The sequence below is a fragment of the Pelophylax lessonae genome (genome assembly GCF_965119305.1).
Source record: "Pelophylax lessonae genome assembly, chromosome: 1".
Lineage (NCBI taxonomy): Eukaryota > Metazoa > Chordata > Amphibia > Anura > Ranidae > Pelophylax > Pelophylax lessonae.
The window spans coordinates 760,191,048-760,219,004 of record NC_138768.1 but is presented as its reverse complement, the minus strand read 5'-3'; the positions used below and the strand labels follow the sequence as shown (position 1 = coordinate 760,219,004).

The 27,957-nt window shown below is 40.9% G+C and overlaps 1 protein-coding gene across 1 annotated transcript in view; it reads left to right on the top strand.

Annotated features, from left to right (window-relative positions):
• The first annotated feature begins 10,505 nt into the window (after positions 1-10,505).
• NWD2 (NACHT and WD repeat domain containing 2) overlaps positions 10,506-27,957 on the top strand; it is a 673,505-nt gene continuing 656,053 nt past the window's right edge. Inside the window, exon 1 of the mRNA XM_082251457.1 lies at positions 10,506-10,583. Within this exon, the coding sequence (XP_082107583.1) occupies positions 10,559-10,583 (25 nt within the window). The 5' untranslated portion in view covers positions 10,506-10,558. The remainder of the gene's footprint in view (positions 10,584-27,957) is intronic.

Genomic DNA, 27,957 nt, shown 5'->3' with positions numbered 1-27,957 from the left:
CATAGTCACCTAAAAAAAGTGTTGAAGAACTCCAAGCAAAAGCTACATAGTTACAATAGATCTGCACACATTTTTTACATTGCGCCCTGTATAAATAACTATGTTCCTTTTACTAAAACCCAACTCCCTGCATGTTGGAAGGCTCAGGCTCATTCAGCACTGGCTACTAAAATGGAAAACAATGGATTTAGTGGTTTGATTGAGAATAAAACTTGAATATTTAGTCTCACCTTTCTGCAGCAATAGTATCCTCATTATAAGCACTAGTTTTGCATGGGACAGTTGTGTAGACAGAACACAGATGTGTCTGGAAGCCTAGGTCATGCTCCTAAAGTAATAAAAACTGTAAGATTAGAAAATGGGAGAACATAACACGGAATCCCATTGAAGTCTATGAAAGATGAATCTTGTTATTTTTGTATGAAATTTTCAAAGCTAATTTGCAATCTTTTGCCTAATAAAGGGCATTGGTACATGTGCACTGTCATGGGGCACATGTTCCAATGCACATTAAAAGTACTATTCAGCAGGGAGAAAGTCTTTGAATTCTGCTTCAAAGGCACCATTAAAAATACAGAAATCCTTTAAATAGTATCCTCTGGGGATCCACGTGAAGTTGCACAGCAGTATGATGTTTTCCTTGAGGCTAGGTTCACATATATGCAGGTCCAGTTTTGGTGCAGAGTCCGGTGCAGTTTCCATTTAGTGGTTCAGGTACGAATTGGGCACTGAAATCGTACTTGAACCGAACTACAAAATACACAGGACCCTTTTTGAATTTGCACCACAACCGGCCCGCATATATGTGAACCGGCACCATTAAAAACCTGGTCTGGTTTACATGTTATGCGAATCGGATGCAGGCACTAAATTACAGATCCTGATAGGAGTTTTGTCATTGGCTAGCCATAGCACAGCAGCCATTAAAGACAGATACCCAACAGCGTCTTTTTGTAAGCAAACCAGCCGGGAATCCTGGATGACATCACTAACCAGATATGGTCATAATTATATTCTGATAATGATGTTGCTCAAGGTTCACAGCTGTTTACATACTGAAACTGACCAGGTACTGTATCTGTCATTTCCTACAAGAGTAGTGGTAAACATCGTTGGGCAGTGGGTCATCGTGTCTGTAGGACAACATCATCGTATGTGGATTATCATGATTGAGGTAGATCTACATTGCTGTATGACGTGATTGACATTGGATTTACATGTAGGAACATTTTTATTTACTTTTATTTTAATAAATTACTTTTTTCACATAAGTTTGACAAGTTTAGGTGCCTAATCCCAACCCCATTGAAAACAATGGGAATTGAATTCTAAAAAACAGAAATAGCCATTTACTAGGCTAATAGGCAAGGGGTTGTCACACAAATGGCACAGGGGCTAGGCACTGCCTTAGGAAATACTGTATGTACCAAAGCAATAAAAACGTTTAAATGTCACTTTGGCGTGGATTGTCGATTTTTCTCAAAAACAACACATTAAAAACTCAAAGTTTCATTAAATAACATATCCAGGTTATGCCCTTAACCTGACTGTGAAGTGGCGTATCTGTAGAATGTATTCAATTTACTAAAACAAAACTGATATTTACAAAGAAAAAAGTTGTGTTTAAATTGCCAGCAGAATGACAGCTTCCAGCTTCAGTACTTCTGTCAGAGAACGGTTGGCAGAAGAACTCACACATCCAACGGCATTGCAGATTGGCACACAAAAAATTTGCCAATGCAAATGCGCATGCACGCATGGGCAAGAATGGCCACGAATATTAAAGTGCAAGTGCGTGACACATTTTGGTGCCCAGTGCCCTATTTAAAGCCAGCAGCATCGGCCACTAGGTGCTGGATGATTTTTAGCTCCCCCATGTGTTCCTGAGCTCCTTTTCCTGTGGTTTTTATATTTCCTGTTACCAACCCAGCTTGCCTTTGACCCGTCTTATCTCTATTCTTGGCTTTGACCCTCTGCTTGTTCCATTGACCCCTCTTCTTCCTGCTACTCCATGTGTGACCTTGGCTTGCTCTTTGGACTCCGCTGCTGCCTGTTTACCAGTATATGACCCCAGCTTTCTCCTGACACTGCTTGCTGCTTTACCCCTGGCTGATATTCCGTGTATGACAACTGGCCTGGCTCTTGACCCAGCTTCTGGCTCTCCCTTCCGCCCAGTCTCATCTGGTACATCTGAGGGACTCCAGGCTATATGCCCTCAACATGGGTGTTTACCTTGCTTGTACCTTGCCTGTATTGATCAGTGCAAGGGCCTCTTCCCCACAGCCCTAAACCAGAAGTTGTGGGAGGAGAAAGGGATTGGATGACCGACACTGGTTCACCTTTTGCCACCAATCACCACCACATCCCTAATGCAAAATTCTAGTAAAAAGAGGTGTTCAATGGCCGTGTTGCAGCCATAGAACCACCGAGGAATGTGGGACTTTAAAGGCAGTGTGGTTTAGGCAAAGACAGATAATCAAAAACACATCAGTTAAAATACATAAAGTTTATTGATTGTACAACATATAAAATACATGTAGCAAAAGTCCAAGGGGGTATCAGTAATAAAATCATACATATATAGATATACTTTGAACCAAGAGATAATTGTGGTCACCGGGGTCCTACATGTTTCGCCATTTCGGTAGGCTTCATCAGGGACCAAGCGTGTTAATGACCTCTCAAGTGGTTCACTAGTTAAGTATCAAGAAATTTAATGCTTTGAACAGCAACTCGGATATTGACGTGCATGTGCGGCAAGGGTGGACCACCCCCGAGTCAGGAAGGACAAGGGGTTTCCGTGCTCTCGAAGGCTGGTCAATACTGGACCGGGCTAGGACAGGCAGCTGGCCAAGTTACCAGAACTGGCACTAATAGAGGGGAGGTCTCAGCCTCGGAGACGTGGATACATCGAAGGTCCAGAACACTGCAGCGTCAGGTAGTCGTGTCCTATGGAGTCGTATGGAATGGTGAGGAGGAAACCACCATCAGCACAGCCAGGAGGATTTAAAGGGGACCTACCAATAAGCGCGATTGGTCTCAATACTGTAAGGTATATGAGACCCACTTCATTTGGTAAGTCACCCATTTCATAAATTGTTTCACGGGAAGAAGGCATTCAGCACCTGCACTTTACCAGTCACTATTGGAGTGTTTATTTTGAACACCAGCACAGTTCTTGAAATAAGGAATAATCACGGAATATTGGATTTTGTCACATTTTATTTTATTTATTTTATTTATAATATGAGATGAACTTTAAGTAATCGGCCATTGGAGTGTTTTACTTTTGAGCACTTGCAAAGTTCCTGAAATAAGGAATAATCACGGAATATTGGATTTTGCTATATTTAATGTATTTTAATATGAGATGAACTCTTAGCAATCAATGTTTTTGTATTTATATTTAGTAATTTTGCACATTTGCACAACATTTTTCTCACTTTTGCACATATCTATGCTTTAGATAATTTTTAGCAAGCGCTGTAGATAGTCCCTACCAGGACTTTTTTTCACATAAAACCTTACACTACTGCTGCTGCTATTATTTTCACAATTTTTCACATTTTGTTAAAGTTTTTAAAAAAATATTAACTCCTAGGCATGGGGAGTACGCTTTATTAGGTGTTACTTTTCTACACATATTATAAGAATGTCTAATCTGTAATTTGATGCCTTTTGGAGATTTTTCCATCTTTTCTTGGCTTCTTTATGCACATTAATACAAATTTTTACCTGGGGTGCCCAAACTTTCGATCCCCACTGTATGTATATGTGCAAATTAAGGTATGGTCAAATGATCATATGTGTATGCTAACAGAACTACACAAAAAGAAAACGATTTTGCTTAGGTTTCACTAAAATGTATCTAAAAGACAGAGGTAGGAGAATGAACCACAGGTTACAAAGTAGTTATACAAATGTATCATTATTGTTTATAATTAATCGTATCATAACATTGAGCGCCGGTTCACACTACCGCGACGCTACTTCCCGGGGCGACCTCCGAGATCGCGGTGCGAGCAGCGCGCCGCAACCTCGGAGCGGCCACCACGGACTTCATAACATTGACGTCTATGGCGGTCGCCTCCTGGTCGCCCCAAAGAAGCTCCGGACCCTTTTTCTAGGTCGGAGCGACTTGTGTCGCTCCTATTAGAACGGGTCCGCAGCTTCCCTATGGGAGGCGACCTGCGGCGACCTGTGAGGCGACCAGGTCGCCTCACAGGTCGCCCTAGTGTGAACCAAGGCTTAAACTGCCATTGTGGGTTAGAATTTCTACCTATTTTGGTCAATCGTGTTTTTCTGCTCCAATCTTGTAAATGATATAAATTTAGCCACTGGAGACCAGGTGCTATGGGACTAATCCGCAAAGCAAACCCAGTTCAGATTGTCTACATTAATATTTATACAGGCCTAAAATATGGAAGACTCTTTGTGGTCACCATTTTTATGGTCTTACCTGTATCGCTGACTATGCATATAAAGGTTTTTGTAGGCAATTTACCTATAACTTTTTAAAATGTAAAACCATAGTAAGCCATATATTTAATTAAAACTTAACAAAACTGAACTTAGTATAACTTGGCTGTTCAGAAATAAAAATCGTATGGTATGCAGAAAGCTTTATTACTAGAGAATATAAATAAAGATGAACTATAGTCACTGTTATTAGATAAAGATTTGTGAAAGAAATCAGAAAGAGCCATTGTCACTTTTGGCCATTCAAGAAGTGGGACGTAGTGCTTCGGAAGCTTGTATTGTTCTCTCAGTAAATTTGGCCCTCCCATTGTGCACTGTCCTTACTAGTTATTATTTGACTGTCATCCTTTTTTTTTTTTTTTTAGATATTGCCGAAGGTGACGTGCACGCACAGGCAACACTGTCTGAGTTCCTAAAGCATCTTTACTGCAGGTTGTGCATATTGCAGCTTAAAGAAATCTCAAGAGAGAAATGGTGCATGCACAAAATTCTATGATAGAAAATTCAGAACAAAAAGTACAGATAAAACCTTCAGAATAAAATTATTTCAAATGATAAATGCCCGATGTAATTTTTAAATTAAAATACTTTATAAATAAAGAGTATAATCATATGGGAAGCATTTGTATTTTTGTTGCATTTTCAGGGATGGAATATTTCAGGGCTATTTAAAGTTAAAATAAAGATACAATTTGCATTTTTATATATTCCATTAGACACTTTTTCAAACTGTATTTCCTATTTAGAAAGCTGTTCTTTGCAGTTTTCCACTTATTTTTTAACAATCATTAAGCTAACATAAGAAAAAAACATGCATAATTTATTTTACACGTAACTTTGCCAATTTTTCTGAACAATATAAACATAAATTGCCGATGCTAATTTACACCACACCAAAGCAGAAGCCCATTTGGCACTCCTTTCATGAGCTAGTTTCCTTTTTTTTTTCACTATATTTAACATCACATATTTCTATTTCTATCAATTATAAACTGAAAAATAATGTAGTACAGAAACTATGTAAAAAAGAAAGGCAATTATAGATACCAGTCTTCACAAATAGGCTCATTAAAGTGTATGTAAACCCAGAAACTATGTTTCAGGTCTCTCTGCATAAACTATTATAAAAGAAAATAGAACTCTTTTTAATCTATAACACATGTTCCTACCTGGAGCTCTTGCCAGTATCAGATCTTCCTTTTGCAGGCTAAAGCTGGCCAAAGACAAGTATTTTTTTTTTTTTCAGCAACTAGGGTGGATGGAGAAATCCCCCCTGCATGGACATTGTATTTTCACACATACAATACAAAAATACAAAAATGTACAAGAGACCAAGGTAATTTAATGATAAAAATGATTCTCAGCAGAATAGAGCCAATACATTTCATGGGCCAAACACACTCCCTTTTCATCAGGGCTTAAAAATGTTAACTATGCTTAAAGTCTGATTAAACCCACAAAAAAATGGTTGACTAGTGCACATGTTCAGTTTTCAGTGAGTTTCTATGCTGAGCAAGCATTTCCTCCTTATCATATCACAGTCAATCCACCAAAGGGCTGCGAGTTTGGGTCATTGAAACCATTACCCCTTAGCTGAGCAATTTTAGAAAGCGCAGAAAGACGTTTTGGATTTTCACTCTCGATTCTTTGGCACCCAGAGGGTTAAATAAAGATAAAGAGATTAACACCATCTTGTAAGCCTTCTGTTATTTTTTTTTTTTTGGGCATTAACCTTTAGAGTAATGTACTACTGTATATGTATGTCCAGGATGGGAATTTTTATTATAGTAGCCATCACCTTCTGTTGCCACTGAATGTGTGACTCTTTGCATACCTTCCTTTTTGATATGTGTATATATATATATATATATATATATATATATATATATATATACATATATATATATATAGTATTTTACAAAAGTGAGTACACCCCTCTCATTTTTGTAAATATTTTATTATATCTTTTCATGTGACAACACTGAAGAAATTACACTTTGCTACAATGTAAAGTAGTGATTGTACGGCTTGTATAACAGTGTAAATTTGCTGTCCACTCACAATAACTCAACACACAGCCATTAATGTCTAAACCACTGGCAACAAAAGTTAGTACACCCCTAAGTGGAAATTTCCATAATGGGCCCATTTAGCCATTTTCCCTCCCCCCTGTCATGTGACTCGTTAGTGTTACAAGGTCTCAGGTGTGAATGAGGAGCAGGTGTGTTAAATTTGGTGTTATCCCTCTCACTCTTTCATACTGACTACTGGAAGTTCAACATAGCACCACATGGCAAAGAACTCTCTAACAATCTGAAAATAAGAATTGTTGCTCTACATAAAGATGACCTAGGCTATAAGAAGATTGCCAAGACCCTGAAACTGAGCTGCGTGCACAGTGACTAAGACCATACAGTTGCTTAACAGGACAGGTTCCACTCAGAACAGGCCTCGCCATGGTCAGCCAAAGAAGTTGAGTGCATTTGCTCAGTGTCATATTCAGGGGTTGTCTTTGGGAAATAGAGGTATGATTGTTGCCAGCATTACTGCAGAGGTTGAAGGGGTGGGGGTCAGCCTGTCAGTGCTCATACCATACGCCCACACTGCATAAAATTGGTCTGCATGGCTATCGTCCTAGAAGGAAGCCTCTTTTAAAGATGATGCACAAGAAAGCCCGCAAACAGTTTGCTGAAGACAAGCATACTAAGGAAATGGATTACTGGAACCATGTCCTGTGGTCTGATGAGACCAAGATAAACTTATTTGGTTCAGATGGTGTCAAGCGTGTGTGGTGGCAACCAGGTGAGGAGTACAAAGACAAGTGTATCTTGCATACAGTCAAGCATGGTGGTGGGGCTGCATGAGTGCTGCCGACACTGGGGAGCTACAGTTCTTAGTGGGAATCATGAATGCCAGCATGTACTGGGACATGCTGAAGTAGAGCATGATCCCATCGAGACTGGGCCGCAGGACAGTATTCCAACATGATAAAAACCCCAAACACACCTCCAAGACAACCACTGCCTTGCTAATGAAGCTGAGGGTAAAGCTAAAGGAAATGAATTGGCCAAGCATGTCTCCAGACCAAAACCTTTTGAGCATCTGTGGGGTATCCTCAAACGGAAGTTGGAGGAGCGCAAGGTCTCTAACATTCACCAGCTCGGTGATGTCGTAATGAAGGAGTGGAAGAGGACTCCAGTGGCAACCTGTGGAGCTCTGGTGAACTCTATGCCCAAGAGGGTTAAGGCAGTGCTGGAAAATAATGGTGGCCACACAAAATATTGACACTTTTGGCCCAATTTGGACCTTTTGATCCAGGGGTGTACTCACTTTTGTTGCCAGTGGTTTAGACATAATGGCTGTGTGTTGAGTTATTTTGAGGGGACAGCAAATGTACACTGTTATACAAACTGTACACTTACTATTTTACATTGTAGCAAAATGTCATTTCTTCAGTGTTGTCACATAAAAAGATATAATAAAATATTCACAAAAATGTGAGGGTGTACTTACTTTTGTGAGATACTGTATATATATAAAAAAAAAAAATATATATATATATATATATATATATATATATATATATATATATATATATATATGGTGTTATGTGCTTTTTACTTATTTATTATATGTTTCCTCTTCCCTATTCTCATTTTTTTTTTTATTTATTTACCAATGAAATTATGTAATCTTTGTAGAACAAATGATATGATATTTTCTACTTTTATTGTTTAAAATATGTTTCTTTTTTAAATATGTTCAGGTAATTGTATTGATTCACATTTTTTTTTTTGATACACTAGACATAGGTGGATTGGAGAACTATGGAAGCCCACCTGCTTTCTTGCTCCTTTTACTATTTGTAATTTTTCAATTGTCTTTAAAATTATTGCCTTTGGTGATCCCCATACGCTCCATCTGGATCCCTGCTCGATTCTTGGCTATCCAGATGCTCCTGCTGAGCGTTTTGTAGGACAGCCCTGCTCCACTCATTCCTCTTCCCATTCCCCCTCCTGATTAGCTCTGTCGCCGTTCGGGTGCTAGTATATTTTCTTCCCCTCTGGGGAGGTGAATCAGCCTGAAGAAGGAGGAGGGGCCTCGGAAACTCCCCAGCTTGTGTGCCCTGTCTTGTTGCAGCAAGAAGTGGTGTGTGAGAGCCTGTAACGCCGCGGTTCTCCTGTTCTCTCATGTGGCAAGTCTGGACTTGTGTGAGCGGTGGTCTCTCTATTGGGCCGTTTTATCTTCGGTCACATGGCGGTGGGAGCCTTGGAGTTTACTAATGTGATTAGCCCCAGTTGTGATCTTTAGCGGGTCCAGACATTTTCAGCAGCCCTACAGCCCACCCTGTCTACCACCTTAGATTACCACACATGAATCCACAGCACCTCTGCACACAGTCTGCAAGTAAATCAGATGTAAGTAGTTATTGAAATAAAATGTTGTTTTTATTTGCACTGACCTGGCGCCCTGTTTTCTCTTTTTATTTTTGTTCTTGGGGGAATCCCATACCTTAACAAGGAGCTGCCATCTTGTGAGTGTTCTGTCCAGTCACCACCGGCCTTTTTCCCCATTGGCCTTGTTATCCTGTGGTGCTATTTATGGACTACATGGACTAAAAAACACCATAATATTATTTCATTATCATTTTTATCTGTTTCTATCAGTCTGCATATTTTTCATTTTATTTTTATTTCCATTTAATCACATAGAGATCGCATCTAATGAGCACTGACTCACAACTCAGTCTCAGTTGGTGAATTGTTTGCTAAAAGTAAAGCTGAAAAACAACTTTTAGGCTCCATTCACACCTGGGCGTTTTTGAGTGTTTTTCAGCTCCAAAAACGCTCAAAAAAACGTTCCAAAACGCCCAACAAGTAAAACCCCATTCATTTAAATGGCCCCTGTTCACATCTGAGCGTTTTGCAAAACGTCTGTAGCTGAAAAAAGTACATGAGCTTCTTTTTGGGCTGATTACCAGCGTTTTTGATAGATGTCAATGAAAAACGCCTGAAAAAAACGACTGAAAATCGCGGTAAAAATCTAGGTAAAATCGTGGTAAAAATGCGGTAAAAACGCTACGCTCAAGTGTGAATGCAGCCTAAAGTAATCACAGCTTCGCCTTATTTACTAACATTTAATTTGCAAAGTGAACATACACTTTTTCTAGGTTACCAAGCTAGTAAATCAACCACAGACTGTGTGAAAGGGAACATTTGCCTCTCTTTAGCAACCTATATTTCTTTAAAATTCAAAAGTCAAAGGTATTCTATGTGTTAAAGCACAACCAAAAAATGTCCTTTCAGCATGACCCCTTACACTGCAAGGGTGATGTCTAGGGGTGTCAGAAGGATGACACCAGCTGGATGGCTGATTCCGAGCAGCCTCCTCTCTAAACAGCTCATAACCTTAGATACATGCCTGACCCACCATGAAAAATGAAGGGTTAAAAGAGAGAAAAAGGGAAGTGAAGTGAAGTTAAGAGTGATTTATAATATATTAAAAAATATAAAACATTAGTTTAAAAAACAACCTAAAAATGTAAATAACACTGACTTATTACAGCTTCACTTTAATGAAGAACTGGTTTCAGAAACGATAAATACACTATAAAAATACTATATTAGGCATACGGGATAGATAACACTTAATGGAGTTCTTATTTAACTATAGATAAATGTATAAATAACATGGGGTCAAATTGCCACCAAGATGATAGCACATTAACTGAATTTTGCTGCTGTATGTTGCTAGCTGTAAGCTAATAAAATAATTCAGGCATTTATGCCCGTGAAAATGTCTTTCCACCAGCAGGTGGGAACTATTTATATATTAGAATTTAAATATTAGAAAGATCAACGGGGGACTTTGCCACTTGCATATATAATTCCCAGCAAACAAAGGAGCAATCAATTCTTTGGAGAAGCTACTGGAATGCCAACCTAATTCATCAAGCATCTAAATTACAAGCCTGAATTTAACTTGATAGCATTTTTTATTTTAACAAGGAACAATGAACAATAAAATTGTAAAGCAGTCAAGTGGATACGAAGTGGCAACAAGGAGCAAGAAGCCAGAAATGTTAGCACCAGAGTTAATTTCAGGTACTTGTCTTAGACCTACTGGGAAATGGGACACACAACTACTGGACAGCAGGGGAGTTAGTTAGATGGCTGGATTGTTAGTTGTGTTTAAGATAAGAGGCCTATTTATAAAAGGCCATAATTGATATTTTACCATTGTTCATGTAACATAATTTTACAAGGGTGACAATAGTATATTGCTATATATAATGTAGGTAAGCTTTGCCTTTTTTATAAAGACTTTTTGTTTATTTTTTTTATGAAAATTGTTCTGATAATTTATTCTGCCCTAATTCTGTGTAATCTTTCCCAAGACATGATTTTTTTTTTTCAACACTTTGAACGCTAATGTTCTCTTTTCTTAACTTGCATAATAACTCCCCATGTTGAAATTCTAAGAAATTAGAGAAACTGAGAGAAGTTTGGTGAAAAGGTCCCAAAGTGGATCTGCCAAGAAAAAAGTTAGGGATCACAATTACCTCAACCCTGTCTTCTTCCTTCGGCACCAAGGAGAGGATGATGTTACACTCCTTCTGGCAAGATCCTGGGGAATATAGAGCAAGATGCTCTTGCAATGGACTGGAGTGCAATCTCATGACATTTTGCCTCTTCTGTATTGCTCAGAAATTTTCCCAGAAGGACAGAGAAGTCACTTCCAGTGATGCAGAGTAAGGTAAGTATAAAACTAGTTTTTTTCTTTACAGCTACATTTTACCAATAGCAGGTCTTTTGCCAAGGGTAGTAGGCCATGGCATTTTAAGCTGTCTTTTCATTGATCTGCTATAAAAGTATTGCACAAAAAGTTTTGTGTTGTGATTATTTTAAATCTGCACTTACCTCTGATTAGTGTAAGATTAATTACTTTTTTTCAATTGTGCAATCCTATGAGTCCTTGTAGACAGAAGTCTGTGTTTTGTTACTGAAGGAAAAATACTCTTTAAACTGGGTGGTTTGGTTTATTTCTTTTATATTATCTTGCTTTTTTCTGTGCTGTCCATTTTTTTTGTCTTTTTATGTTTATTATTCCTCTGAATGTGGAACAAATGTGGAAACATTGATTTGTAAAGGGGCTTTTATCAAGGTGATTTTTAACACTCTAATGTAACATTTTTCCAGTTTCTTCTGCCTTCTGACCATCACTTGTTGCATGTATGAAGTATTTGATAGCTTTATGAAGCATTGCATTCAACCAATATTATGTGTGGCCCTTTGGCTCTTTCGGGTCAGATCCGGTTTTTCTCTGCAGGGGATCTGTTTGCTGATCCCCTGCTGAGCTGAGTGGAGCAGCTAGAAGACAGATCTGTGTCCGCTCATCTTATGGACACGGACACAACCCGCTCTACCCTATGGGCAGTCGGATGCAAATGTACTGACTGTTCATTTACATCCAACCGCCCCTCCATCCGATCCGGCTAGATGGAGGGGAACTGATCCCCTTCTGTTTATTTTTGCTGAATTGGAGGTAGCCTGGTGTAAATGGACAAGTCTGTTTAACTGAACATAGAGGAGAATAGGGCCTAAGGTTGTGTCAGTACCTGAATATGAGGCCCCTTATATCAAGTAAATTGACCATAACTGTTCCAGTGAAAGACCATCGCTGACCATACACGGCTTTTTTTTCATTAGGTCAGTGGGCTGATTCCTCCATCCATGCAAACAATCAAAGAATCCCCCCTGTCAGCACATTATATTTTGACAGCATCACCACTGCTGACAGAATATACTGAGCAACCACTGCAGCCAATTGACTTTAATTGCTGGTCAAGGAAAAATTTTCAACATGTCCCTTTGACAGATGTTGATCAAAGATCGATTTCTGTTGAGCATTGATGGCCACACACTGATTGAAATATGACGAGTCCATGCTGAACTGGCCAAAATAGGATCAGTGTATAGCCAGCCTTTTTAAGAAGTAGCTGGATTTTCAGAGAAACACCCAAGTTCATGAAGAGAAGCTACACCTTTTGGTGTTTCTTCTGATATGAAAATATGAGATCGGAATTGATCAAAGAGATTTTTATTACAGTTAAGAAGCATAAAAAGGAATATATTCCCAGATTTCACTAAGCTCCTGGCATTTTCTTTTACATTTATTTAAACCCATCAGTTGCTTTGACAGAAACATCTGTGAAAACATACCTTTTTATACTTATATTTTATTGATTTATGCATTTTGTGTAGTTCTTACAAAGCATGCGCAGTGCAATATTTCTGGGCACATGCAGGCACACTTTTCAAGATTCAATACATATCCTTTCATTCATTTTCAAGTCTCCAATCTCGTATCTATATTGAAGTCCACTGCTACCAACATATTCACACTTTTTAGGACATGTCTTCAGTATGGCTGTCCTATTGATCTAATAGCAACAATATCACATAGCAACCCTATCAAGATCAAATAGCAGCTGCACTCTGCACAGTACTGGACCTTTCTAATGATTAGTGCTCCAAGTGAATGCCATGGATGATGCCGTGCCAGAAACAGATATGAAAACGTGAAGTCCCATCACTCCAAACTATTCCATTTCACATTTTTATTATGACGATAGTGTCACATAAAGCATAGGCAACCAACATTTTAGGGCATTCCATTTTTATATCACTTAGCAACCCACCAGCTGCCAAAATTTGACATATCTTTAACTTAAAAATCCACACCGGATCCCCCCACATTCAAACTTTGCCTGCTATCTTAAACATCAGACCACATAAAAAGGCTATCTAAGGCATCCACTCCAGACTATAAGTGTTTAAAAAGGCTAATATTGACTGCTACATGTCACCAGGGCCGGAGTGGGACTCATTTCAGCCCTGGAGTTTCATGACTTAGACCGGCCAACTTTAGTTAATGACTGACTATATTAAAATAATGTAATTAACACCTCAGAATATAAGTTTGCAAAGGTGCACTGTTCTCTATTCTCTACAGCGTTGTAATTCATTGTATTTTTCAAAAAATATTTACAATTCAGTGCAAATTCAGTAGCCTAATGCCCCATACACACGTGCAGATTATCTGCAGACTTTTGTCTGCAGACTTACCTTTTCTATGTAGTGCAAGGGCCTGCCGGATTGCATACAAATTGAAAGTGTTTAGGTTTGACCTCATATTATATGGTTTTGGCAAGTCTGCAGACAAAAGTCTGCAGATAATCTGCACGTGTGTACGGGGCATAAGGCCTCTTTCACACGGCCGCTCCATTTTTTTTTTGTCCGCTGTGGCACTTTTTTTTTTTTTTTACGGACACGGATGACACTTGTGTCATCCGGTCCGTATGTCTGCATATCATCCTATCCGTTTGCGGATGATATACGGACATAATGCATGTCTATGGGGTACAGGGGGAGATGGTTAGAGGCTGTGGACATGGTACAGGGAGAGATGGTTAGAGGCTGCGGGCACGGTACAAGGGGAGATGGTTAGAGGCTGCGGGCACGGTACAAGGGGAGATGGTTAGAGGCTGCGGGCATGGTACAGGGGGAGATGGTTAGAGGCTGTGGGCATGGTACAGGGAGAGATGGTTAGAGGCTGTGGGCATGGTACAAGGGGAGATGGTTAGAGGCTGTGGGCATGGTACAGGGGGAGATGGTTAGAGGCTGCGGGCATGGTACAGGGAGAGATGGTTAGAGGCTGTGGGCATGGTACAGGGAGAGATGGTTAGAGGCTGCGGGCATGGTACAGGGGGAGATGGTTAGAGGCTGCGGGCATGGTACAGGGAGAGATGGTTAGAGGCTGCGGACATGGTACAGGGAGAGATGGTTAGAGGCTGAGGGCATGGTACAGGGAGAGATGGTTAGAGGCTGTGGGCATGGTACAGGGAGAGATGGTTAGAGGCTGTGGGCATGGTACAGGGAGAGATGGTTAGAGGCTGTGGGCATGGTACAGGGAGAGATGGTTAGAGGCTGTGGGCATGGTACAAGGGGAGATGGTTAGAGGCTGCGGGCATGGTACAGGGGCAGATGGTTAGAGGCTGTGGGCATGGTACAGGGAGAGATGGTTAGAGGCTGCGGACATGGTACAGGGAGAGATGGTTAGAGGCTGTGGGCATGGTACAAGGGGAGATGGTTAGAGGCTGCGGGCATGGTACAGGGGCAGATGGTTAGAGGCTGTGGGCATGGTACAGGGAGAGATGGTTAGAGGCTGTGGGCATGGTACAAGGGGAGATGGCTAGAGGCTGTGGGCATGGTACAGGGGGAGATGGTTAGAGGCTGCGGGCATGGTACAGGGAGAGATGGTTAGAGGCTGCGGGCATGGTACAGGGAGAGATGGTTAGAGGCTGCGGACATGGTACAGAGAGAGATGGTTAGAGGCTGCGGACATGGTACAGGGAGAGATGGTTAGAGGCTGCGGGCATGGTACAAGGAGAGATGGTTAGAGGCTGTGGGCATGGTACAGGGAGAGATGGTCAGAGGCTGTGGGCATGGTACAGGGAGAGATGGTCAGAGGCTGTGGGCATGGTACAGGGAGAGATGGTCAGAGGCTGTGGGCATGGAACAGGGAGAGATGGTTAGAGGCTGTGGGCATGGTACAAGGGGAGATGGTTAGAGGCTGTGGGCATGGTACAGGGAGAGATGGTCAGAGGCTGTGGGCATGGTACAGGGACAGATGGTCAGAGGCTGTGGGCATGGTACAGGGAGAGATGGTCAGAGGCTGTGGGCATGGTACAAGGGGAGATGGTTAGAGGCTGTGGGCATGGTACAGGGAGAGATGGTCAGAGGCTGTGGGCATGGTACAAGGGGAGATGGTTAGAGGCTGTGGGCATGGTACAGGGAGAGATGGTCAGAGGCTGTGGGCATGGTACAAGGGGAGATGGTTAGAGGCTGTGGGCATGGTACAGGGGGAGATGGTCAGAGGCTGTGGGCATGGTACAGGGAGAGATGGTTAGAGGCTGTGGGCATGGTACAGGGAGAGATGGTCAGAGGCTGTGGGCATGGTACAGGGAGAGATTGTCAGAGGCTGTGGGCATGGTACAGGGAGAGATGGTCAGAGGCTGTGGGCATGGTACAAGGGGAGATGGTTAGAGGCTGTGGGCATGGTACAGGGAGAGATGGTCAGAGGCTGTGGGCATGGTACAAGGGGAGATGGTTAGAGGCTGTGGGCATGGTACAAGGGGAGATGGTTAGAGGCTGTGGGCACGGTACAAGGGGAGATGGTTAGAGGCTGTGGGCATGGTACAGGGGGAGATGGTCAGAGGCTGTGGGCATGGTACAGGGAGAGATGGTCAGAGGCTGTGGGCATGGTACAGGGAGAGATGGTCAGAGGCTGTGGGCATGGTACAAGGGGAGATGGTTAGAGGCTGTGGGCATGGTACAAGGGGAGATGGTTAGAGGCTGTGGGCATGGTACAGGGGGAGATGGTTAGAGGCTGTGGGCATGGTACAAGGGGAGATGGTTAGAGGCTGTGGGCATGGTACAGGGGGAGATGGTCAGAGGCTGTGGGCATGGTACAGGGAGAGATGGTCAGAGGCTGTGGGCATGGTACAAGGGGAGATGGTTAGAGGCTGTGGGCATGGTACAGGGAGAGATGGTCAGAGGCTGTGGGCATGGTACAGGGAGAGATGGTCAGAGGCTGTGGGCATGGTACAGGGAGAGATGGTTAGAGGCTGTGGGCATGGTACAGGGAGAGATGGTTAGAGGCTGTGGGCATGGTACAGGGGGAGATGGTTAGAGGCTGTGGGCATGGTACAGGGAGAGATGGTTAGAGGCTGCGGGCATGGTACAGGGAGAGATGGTTAGAGGCTGCGGGCATGGTACACGGGCAGATGGTTAGAGGCTGTGGGCATGGTACAAGGGGAGATGGTTAGAGGCTGTGGGCATGGTACAAAGGGAGATGGTTAGAGGCTGTGGGCATGGTACAGGGAGAGATGGTTAGAGGCTGTGGGCATGGTACAGGGAGAGATGGTCAAAGGCTGTGGGCATGGTACAGGGAGAGATGGTCAAAGGCTGTGGGCATGGTACAGGGGGAGATGGTTAGAGGCTGTGGAGGGGTCTTACCTGGCCGTGATGAGAGGCGAGTGCCACTGCTGGGCCACTGCAGTTTTTTTCTTTCGATTTAAAAATGGCGCCCCCCCCCCGGCGTCATTAGGTCACTGCTGACAGAGGAGATGGGACAGATTACTTAGCTGAGACAGGAGGCGGGGCGGAGGCGGGACGAAGTGCTTAACTAGGAGGAGGTGGGAGGGAGAGAAGACATCCTTGGGTCTGAGAGGAGGCGGGGCGGAGGCGGGACGAACTGCTTAGCTAGGAGGAGGCGGGACGGAGGTCGAGCATAATTGTAATAATGCAGAGCTTGCTGTTTAGATTTTTTCTCTACCTCCGTCCCGCCTCCTCCCAGCTAAGCAGTTTGTCTCGCCTCAGCCCCGCCTCCTCTCAGACCCGAGGATGTATTCTATCCGTGCCGCCTCCTCTCTGCTAAGCAACCAGTCCTGCCTCCCCTCTGTCAGCTGTGTTCTAAATTTTAGAACACCGGTGTCACCGGCCCTCAACCCGACCAGCCCACCGGGAATTCTCCCGGTTCTCCCGATTGGCCAATCCGGGCCTGCATGTCACCCAAGTCCTGGGATAGTTCTGATTTCATACAGTCTCCAAAATATGGCATTTGGCAAGTAAGTTATCAAAGTATAACCTTGTTTCCAGCTTCAGCCAAGGGATGGATAAACAAAGTTAACTACTGTAGCAATTGATAGACCACTCCTGCAAAGTGTTAAGGTTTTAGATGCCTGATCTTTCAAAGTTTAACAAGTGGTGGGTTGCTCTGTGATGTATTATCGATTCAAGCCCAGCTCCAGGAAAATGAAAAAATCCAAAGCTGTTGAACCCAAAAGCAAAAATGTATTATATTGCAGCCTACCAATTCTAAGATGTAATGGCTGCATTAGGTTTCTTTTTTGGGCTTGTATTTTCATCTGGTGATCCAGCCAGTAAGCCTGTTGTTTTTCAAAAGAATAAGCTCTGATGCAAATGTAGCAGTTAGAATGTTTAGACAAACCATTTACCACTGACAGGGGTGAAACCTATATCCTAAAGGAAAAAAAAAAAAAAACATGTTGCTGTAACTGCTCATGTATCTGTAGCGTGAGCTAAAGTTTGGCTTCAATTTGTTAGTGTATCTAATTCTTTATCTACAATTTCCTTTCTCCAGACTGACAATGCTGCTGTCCAAAGGTACCCCTGTGCTCTTACATCCAGAGTGGTGCCTCTCTAATGCTGGAGGTGTGTTACTGGCCACATCGCCAAGTAAAAAAAAAAAAGAAAAAGGCCTTAAAAAAAAAAAAAAAAGGAAAACAAATGCAACCACCATGTCTAATCAGTGGTAATACCACTTTAATACTTATTATGACTAGGGAAGAGGCCCTATCAATTTCCCTACACCCAACTCCAGCCAGCTCCAGCACTCTCCTTCTTTACCCGAAGCTCCAGTCTATGGGCGGAACCCTGACATCATTACACACAAAACAGAGACATTAGCCCAGTATGGTATGCTGAGGAGGCTTTCAAGAACTGACAGGTTCCTTCAATGTCTATAAGATCTTATATTCTGTGGATGCATTGCTTTTCTCTGCTTATAATCACCACATTTGGTACTGTAGCAGATTAAAGCATAATTAAAGGCTTCTGTAGAACGCTGTGAAAACAAATGCCAGTTCCAATTACTATGTGATGAACAAGCCTCTTAAAATAAACAAAAGACTTTCTGTACCTTCCATGACTGAGCCAAATTCTTTTTTTGTTCCTTACGTGTGAGGTATCACTGCAAAAGTTATAGCGAGAACAAAAAATTCTAGCACTAGACTTCCTGTGTAATTCTAACCTAGTAACCTGTAAAGGCTTATAAAGCGTTGCCTATGGAGATTTTTAAGTACAGTAGTTTAGTGCTGTTCCACAAGCGTGCACAATTTTTAAAGTGTGTTCAGTATCTATTTACTTGGCATAAGGTCATCTTTTATATTTTAACAAACATTTGGGTATTACAGTATATTGTGGTTTTGTGCATTAAAATTCACTAAAGTGTTTTTTTTCCCCCAAAAAAATTGAGTATGAAAAATCGCTGGGCAAATACTATGTGACAGAAAAAATTGCAACACCCAAGGTTTTATTCTCCAGGGGCTCCTCTTAAAAAATATATGTTTGGGATGTAGATTTCTACATATATGTGAGAAGTTTCAGAATTGGCTTGGTGTTAAAGTAGTTAGCCTACAGAGGCAGTGCTGCCAGTACTGAAAGTTGGCAGGATATGGTGTGGCCAGATGCTGATTGACAGCAGTGACAATGCTCATAGCTTTCATCCCACAGTAGTGCAAGCAGGCATAACCTACAGGAAAGTAACATCTCTGCTCGGAATTCAGGAGCAGTGCAGCATCTCTGCCACACTATCACGGGAAGCTGTATTGGGTAGACATCACTAACAGGTATTGGTGGGACTTTGCAGGGGGACTAAATAAAAACAGTAACTGCAAATGCACTTATAATCAAGTGTTTTTAATAGGAGGCCATTGTTCTACTTTAAAGGGTAACTCCACTTTTATGGGGAAAAAAATAGCAAAAAAAATTGTTTAAAATGCAATGCAATAAGGTAACCTGGAGGCATTCTGTACAGAGATGTCACATAGAATGCCCGCCCAGAAAAGTAATTTCCTGCTTGTGTTATTGGCTCACTCATTTTCCCCGAAGTTGGCACTAAAATACAAGTCCGATTTTGGCCCATGAGACAATCTGGATGCATGTTGGAAATCACAGTGGAATCCGATTCAATACCTAATATGCCAAAATTTTAAGGTCACTTTAAACTACAGTGTTTATTTCAGTTCTGTTGGACTTCCACTCCAAGAATGTTCACAAAGCTTGCTTTCTTAATTGACTTGCATACCTAATTGCTGCTGAGTGCTGCCTTCTATACCTTGCAGACCTCCTTATTTGCTTGCTTCACATGCCTTTTAAAGCTTTCTATACCTGCTATCGAAACTATCTACTTACAAGACCTTACTTACAAACATCAACAGAGTTTTATAGTTCCTGTGGGACTGACAGACATGTTTAATTGACTTAAAAGGGACTACAATTCGGATTGTGTTTTTAATAGATGATTGATATAGTGTCAATCTATCTTATGAAAGATGTTGATTCATATTTTGTATTTGGGACTAGTCATTTTTAACTGTTTTTCAATAAACTTTTGTATTAACTATATTGCTTGGGTGATACCTGCTTTATACAGTCTTTTCTTTACAGCTGTTATTTTGTGCAGTTTGGCATTTTGGGGTAGTTGCACCCACACCATATGATTGGTGAGTCAGTGAGTTATTAATCTTATTCCTCTTTTTGCCTTTTTGGCATTTATTAACTTTATATCCAGATTTTGGGCATCCCCTGCAGCAAAAATGTCATATTTCCCAAAGGGAAATCACAGCTAAAGGGATGCAGACCCTGCCAATTTCCTCATTAGAACCCTGCAAGTTCAGCAGCTGATAGATAATTATGAAATCACTCCCATTCACATTCATTTTACAGATGAGCAGAGACAAACAAAGAGCTATATTTCAGAATCACAAAAGGTAGGAATCTGCAGAAAATTTTGCTAAAATCTGTGTAATGTACATAGATTACCCAGAGGGGAATGTTTTTTTCCTCATCAAAAGTGGTTTCTCATTATACTCATGGAACTCAATATATTGTAAAAAAAAAAAATTCTCAAAACTCTGCTTCACAAGTTTTGCATGACATTTTATCAGAACAGAAAATGTGTGTAGAAGCAAGGCTTGCTATCAATTACCCATTTTTTCATGAGTTGGTCATACTCAGACCTCATGTTGATCATTTTTGTTCAGACTGTTTCACGGATAAAAGATTGAGGACATTTTTCAAATAAAATGCCCACCCAAAATTGGACTATTCCACCATTTCTTTAAATATTTATAGGATTCCAAGACAAAGAGGCTGATTGACTAAAAGAGTTGAGAATATTCATTCAAAAAATGTGTTTGCTTATTCAGTTTTACAATCCAGTCATGTGAGAAGGAAACTCTTTTTCATTTTAACTACTTCAAGACTGAGCCTAATTTTGACACTTTTTCTTTACAAATTAAAATCAGTATTTTTTGCTAGAAAACTACTTAGAACCCCCAAACGTATATTTTTTTAGCAAAGACTCTGGAGAATAAAATGGCGGTCATTGCAATATTTTTTTTTCACGCGGTATTTGCGCAGCAGTCTTTCAAACACCATTTTTTTGGAAAAATTACTAAAAATCACATTTCACTGCATTTAAAAAAAAACAAACAGTAAAGTTAGCCCATTTTTTTGTATATTGTGAAAGATGATGTCACGCCAAGTAAATAGATAGCCATCATGTTACGGTTTAAAATTTCACACACCAGTGGAATGGCGACAAACTACGGTCAATAAAAATCTCCATAGGCGATGCTTTAAAAAATGTTAACGGTTACCAGTTTAGAGTTAGAGTGTAGTTCTTTTTTTTTCGTATTGCTCACGCTTTGGTGATCGCGGCGATACCTCACATGTGTGGTTTGAACAGCGATTTCATTCACAGCATGACTTCCATATACGTTTTCTTTCGTGCGCGAGCTCACGGCGACGGGGCGGCTAAATTATTAATTTTTTTCCTATTTATTTTATTATTTTTTTAAATTTTAACACAGGTTTTAAAAAAAAAAATCTGATCACTTTTATTGCTGTCACAAGCAATGTAAACATCCCTTGTGACAGCAATATGCAGTGAAAGGTACTCTTTATGGAGGGATCGGGGGTCTAAAAGACTCTAGACCCCTCCACTACACTTTCATGTATTAAAAACACCGAAAATGTCATTTTGAATACATTCCCTTTTTGAAACTACCGCCTTTAGCAGCCGAGTAACCCGGATGTGACGTCATGGATGCCGCCTCCGGGTTAAGTCATCGGAGATCCGATCAGGACTCCATCCATGCGGACGGTGGGCCAGGGGACACGGGCAGAGCCGTGGAATGTGGCAGGAGGGGGGGCGTCTCCTCCCACTTGCCGGGGTAACGATCCAGCGGCTCCCAAGCTGCATTAACGCCGGAAAGCCGGCCACTGGCTCTAAACAACGGTACCAGGATGATGCCTCTAGCTAGATGTTTCTCAGGTGAATAGGTAATTTAACTGATTACTCTTGTGACAATTCTCATCTTCTTTATTAAATCAGCCCAAGACCTCTGGATCTAATTTGTCAGACAGCGAAAAAAAAGAGAAGAACCCCCAGAAATAGAGAAATAGAAAAACATAAAAACATGACATTTATTGCACATAAGTAAAAATAAACATTACATGTCAAAATTATACATAAAAAACAGGCAAATTGGACTGTCTGTAAGAGTTGGGTGTGCCATAGATATAATCAAAGAGAACACCAAGGCGTGAGGACGGTATATTCAAATCACTGTGTTCACACTGATATTTGACATTTGTATAACCCACTTCCAGGCAGCCCTGTATCAAGGGCTCTTACCTATGCTGTATCTCTGGTATAACAGGTGTATGGGATCTACACCCCCGATACTAATTTGGATACGCATGTAATATTGTGAGTATTTTTCTGCCATGTTTGTTTTAGTGGATATAAGTGAGATATACATTGCATAATACTTGTATCAAATGATATATTTGTACTTCATGGAGCCTTGTACTATGTTTAAATCTATTACCTGAAGAAGGAATTAGTGATGTTCCGAAACATGTTGGATAAGGATCTGGACATATCAGTGTGAACACGGTGATTTAGATATACCGTCCTCTCACCTTGTGTTCTCTTTGATTATATCTATTGTACACTTAACTCTCACAGACAGTCCCATTTTCCTGTTTTTTATGTATAATATGCACATGTAATGTTTATTTTTACTTATGTGAAATAAATGTCATGTTTTTACTATATTGACATCTATGTTACTCTATTTTTGCCTATAAAGTCCCATATGGGGGTTCTTCCCTTTTTTTTTTTTCTGCTACTTTTTAGGGATGAGGCAGCTAGTTTTTTAGGACATTTAGACTTTGTGTTCTTAACTTTTCTTGTTTGCTAATTTGTCAGGTGTATGGTAATACAGTAAGGTGCAAAAGACTAAAAGTGGGGAAAGCAGGGGGCTTGTTAACAATACAATTTCAGTATTCCGGATATATTTTTACGTACACATTTACACACATTTTTTTTAATGCATTTTTTGATTTGTTGCTTGAAAATTGTTATTCTTTTGAAACTTTAAAAGGAACATAAATTGGTACTTGCACAATCAGATTGCTTGGTATAACTTCTTTGTAATTTTAGTATATTTTATTTGATTTTCTGTTTGTTTATACTACTTTGGAAAAATATAAAAATTACAATATAAAAAAAACAAAATAATTATTTTCATTAGGACAATGGGCATTATGGTGCACTCCTGTGCATTTACAAGCATTTTGATAAATTCTGGACGAAAAAAAATGCAGCAAGTTGTACTTTTGTTATAAGCACTGGAACTGACTGTACTTGTGTGAATTTGGGCCTCTGGAGTACATGGCAAACACACAGTGCATGCACTCTGGATTCAGTTTGAAAATGCACTGGAAGGCATCTGTTGTGAACCAGCCTTAAAGGAAACCTGTGCTAAGAGAAATAGGTTGTTAACTTCTCATCTAAAAAGCTAATTGTCGGGCTGTTTGATCCAGTGGCTTCAAGCGACAGCCAGGTAAATAACATTTTCAGCAAGAGGCCAGCAATTTTAATTAACATGCCTCTTTGTACAATTTTCTTTGAAAAAGCATATTGTCTCTATGCAATATCTAATGTCTAGTTCTGGAAAGTAACTGCTAAAATTCTACATTACTTGCATAGCAAGTTCTGATAAATAATACTCTAATTCTCAGAACCAAACTAGTAAACAATTTTGATGAAGCCAATAAAAAGTACTTGGAATAATGTGCTGTTTTCATCATCCAATGTTATTATAATGTTAATAGAATATTTTATTCATGCAAAAGAACTGATCTGAAGAGGAAAAAGTAGAAATTCATTGATATTTGCTTAGAGTAAACATGTACATAATAACTTTAAGACGTGTTGGCAGTTGTAGATAGACAGAGTTTCTCTCTCAATGCTTTCGTGAATATGGATGACTGGCAGTTTTCCAGACACTTCAACATCACATTGATTATTTCTTTTGCTCTGGAGATCTGCTGCGCAAGGCCCGTTTTTTACTTCTCGTCAAGAGGACAATTTAAATTCAGCATACTAATGTGAAGAAGTAATGCTATTTTGGAGTACTCAGAATATACTTCAGCATTTTTGTGTTTGCAGATTGCAAAGAAGCATTCATTTATATAATAAAGTCCATACTGCATCCATAATTAGGTTCTTAAAGAAGAATTTCAATCAACATTGAAGATTCAACAGTGTGTTAGATGTAGTGAGAAAAATCCTTCTATTTATTTGTGTCTTAGGTTACCTAGCGGATAACTTCACTTTTTTAGGGTGGAACATGTGACATGTTCCCGCTCCTGCAGCCGCTCCCCAGTCCCCCCCCACTTCCTGTGACAATGGGCCAGTTATCTTCTCCCCACCCCTGTTGTCACTATTTGAAAAGAGTGGGGCCGTGGGGGGCTCCGCCCACACATCCATGCCATTCTTTCACAGAGTTCTGTGAATTAATGAACAAGTTCCTACAGCCATTGTGCCTGGCAGGTTGTAGTTCTCAATGAGCTACCCGGGTGATGTTGAGTGCTCTAGGTAGTTTACTGATTCTTCCTGTCATTGTGTAACTGCCTGCCCATAGGAGGTATGAGCAGACAGTTTACACTTACACTCTGCAGGAGCCCTGCATTGCACCCACGATCTGCTACAATGCTTTCCAGGTTCCTACAAAAAAAATTGTTATTTGGTGTTCTTTTTTTAAAGGAGAACGTATCATTAAAATGTTTCTCTAAAGCATCTATCCTGCCAGCACAGATTTCCCTTTTCCCCATCCTGTTTAAATGTTGATTGTTGTAGAGCTAGGCAGGCAATATACCGTAATACACCTTGATTTATTTTTTAAATGCAGTGAAGAAATTACAGCCGCTCTGGTGTTTAGCATAATGAAAAATATTGAAAGAATTGAGTCTATCGCTGTGTGGTTAGCACTGGTGATGATGAAACACTATTGGGATTGTTTAAAGATTGTATTTAATAAAAAAAGCCAGAAAGGATTAAACTACTTACATACTTAATGTATGTCTTCTTAGTTCTGGTGGGGAGTTTGGTGGGAGTGGTGAGGAGTTATACCCCTATAAAGTTTTGATTGCTTTTTGTTTCCCTCATTCTACTCTCTCAATTATTCCTGGTGACCACTTGCAACCGGGACTGGAACTGAAGAAAAATTGAAAATTGTCAGTTGACACCAGAACAGGAATAGAGAGGAAATCTTCAATTAGGAAACTAGTTCTAGTGAAAACTGTTAAAGAGGGCAATGCCTTCACTTTAGAGAGATTTTTTTATCAGTTACTATTGTGTTTACAGAAAAGAAAGTTAGTAAAATCTCCCCTATGGGATTTATAGGGCAAAAAATATGATGCGTTCTTAACACTTCCTACTCTATTCACAGTAAAAAGGGTAAATATATACTTTAAAGGGTAACTCTATTTTTGTGGAGAAAAAAATAGCAAATAAGAAAATATATAATATAGTGTATACAATTGCAACACAAATCATCTTGTTATTGAATATTTTTAAAAATTACCTTTTCTTTTCAATCTGCAGCTCTGTAATTTTCTGTAACATGTAATGCAATATGGCTACCTGGAGGCGTTCTGTACACAGATGATGTGCAGAATGTCCTCCAGATATGTAATTTCCTGCTTCTGTGGTTGACTCACTGATTTTTCCCAGAAGTCTACACATACAAATTTGATTTTGAGCATCCCCTGACATACTCCCAAAGGGAAATCTTGTCTAAAGGGATGAAGACCCTTCAATTTTTCTCATTTGACCCCTGTAGGTGCAGCAGCTGATTGATAATTACAAAACCACTCCCATACAGATTCACTTTCCACATGGATACAGAGAAACAAACAGCTATTTCTTCAGAATAACAAAAGGTAAGAATCTGCAACAAAGTTTGTTAAAATCCCTGCCAGGCACATAGATCATCCAGAGGGGAATGTTTTTTTCTCAACAAAAGTGGTTACTCGTTAAAGGAACCTTAACACTTTCTAGTTCTGGCATCCCATTGCAAAGCAGATTTCCTCATTATTTGGTCTCTTAAGCCCCTTTTACAGTGGGTGGACTCCCTTTTGATCAGCAGTGGATCTGTCCACTGATCCCCAGCTGATCAGAGCAGAGTGGGCAGATGACAGGTCTAAGTCTGCTCAGTTTATGTAGAGCTCCAATCCAATCTGCCTACATGAAGGAGGAGGGATCCCCTTCCATTTCTTTTTAGCAGACTGGACCAGATCAAATCGGAGATAGATGGGTGTAAACTGACCCAAGTTAATTTACACCCACTGATCCATAGGAGTGAATGCACTGTCCGATAAGGTCCACCAAAAAAAATGACAGGCAGATCTGATCGGAATGGTCGTGTGAAAGGGGTCAAAGCAGTTGGCAGAGTTGCAGTAGCAAGATCTGATAAAATTAAAATAAAGCATGGGCAAATGATGTGCAGGGTACTATCATGTGCCCTAATATGTGCAAGTATTATGATACTCTTACTCTTAGATTTTCTTTCCTCCAATGATGTGAGGTCTAAGCTTCCCACTAGGGATGGGGCAAATGACCCCCTGTTCGGTTAGCACCAGAACCTTCGAACATCGCGAAAGTTCGGAACTGAATAACGAACCCCCATTAAAGTCTATAGGACCCGAACTGGAAAAACCAAAAGTGCTCATTTTGAAGGCTTATATGCAACAAATTGGACATACAATGTTATAGGGGCCCTGGGGGACATGTATTATTTAAAAAAAAAGTTTGTAAAAAAAACTTCATTTTTAAAGGATCAGTGATTTACTGATGCTTAAAGTGAAAGCATAAAAATGAGAACTAACAATAAAAATTAAAAATTCCTTTCAATATAGTGCCTGGGGATTCCCCTTAGCCTATCTGTAAAATGGCACGTATGTACTGTGTATAGAAGCTGCTGCAAAAATAATTGCATTTATAAAGCCAAAAAAACTTTCCCTACAAGCTTTCTTTTTTTGTAAACAACAGCTTGGAGAGCCAGTCTGTATGATGAGGCACAATGAAGTGCACTGGGAACAAGATTAGAGATTTTTTGGGTAAATTCTGGTGTCTCTTCCACAGACTTTGGATAGAAGTAACAGGTGTGGAAAAAATTAGTCTTTGTGTCTTGAAGGTGCCCCCACGCCTGAACTCTATAGAGGTACTCTTGATGAAAGCAAGATTTTCCTTGCTGTCAAAAATTTTAAAGATATGCACCTGTCAAACAGGTGTTGAAAAATTGGTCTTTGGGTGTCCGTGGCGCCTTCAAACCATAAACCTATAGAGGTACTCTTGATGAAAGGAGGAATTGGCCTTGCTGTCAAAAATTTAAATGATATGTACCTGTCAAACAGGTGCAGAAAAGCTGGTCTTTGGGTGTCTGTGGCGCCTTCACACCGTAACCAAATAAAGGTACTCTTGATGAAAGGAGGAATTGGCCTTGTTGTCAAAAAATGTCAAAGCTGGCCTTGAGAGGAAAGGAAGTCCTCCTCTTCCTCCCACTGTTCTGCCTCGAGTGTCCTGTCCATAATGCCATGCAGAGTCTGCTCCAGCAGGAACACAATAGGGATTGTGTCACTGATGCATGCATTGTCACGGCTCACCATCTTTGTGGCTTCCTAAAATAGTGACAGTACAGTGCACGCATCCTTTATCAGCAGCCATTGGCTTAGGGAAAAAAAGCTGAGCCGGCCTGAGGCTGTTGTGCCATACTCACACTCACTCGTTGACAGCCCTCTGCTGTATGTTCAGCTGCTGCAGCATTCCTAAAGTCGAGTGCCACCTTATGGGCATGCCACAAACCAGGTGGTTTACGGGCAGGTGCAATTCCCGCTGAATTTCAGCCAACTGAGCACTGGCTGTGAATGACCGCATGAAATGGCTACAGACTCTTCTGGCCTGCTTTAGCAGATCTTCTAACCCTGTGTACTTATTTAGGAAAAGCTGCACCACCAAATTGAGGACATGTGCCAGGCATGGTACATGTGTCAACTTTCCCTGTCTAAGGACGGACAGGAGGTTTGTGTCATTATCGCACACCACCATTCCTGGCTCCAGCTGGCATGGCATGAACCACCTCTGGGCCTGCCCCTGCAGAGCTGCAAGGATTTCTGCTCCAGTGTGGTTCCTGTTCCCTAGACACACCAACTGAAGTACTGCATGGCACCTTTTAGCCTGACTCATTGAATAGCC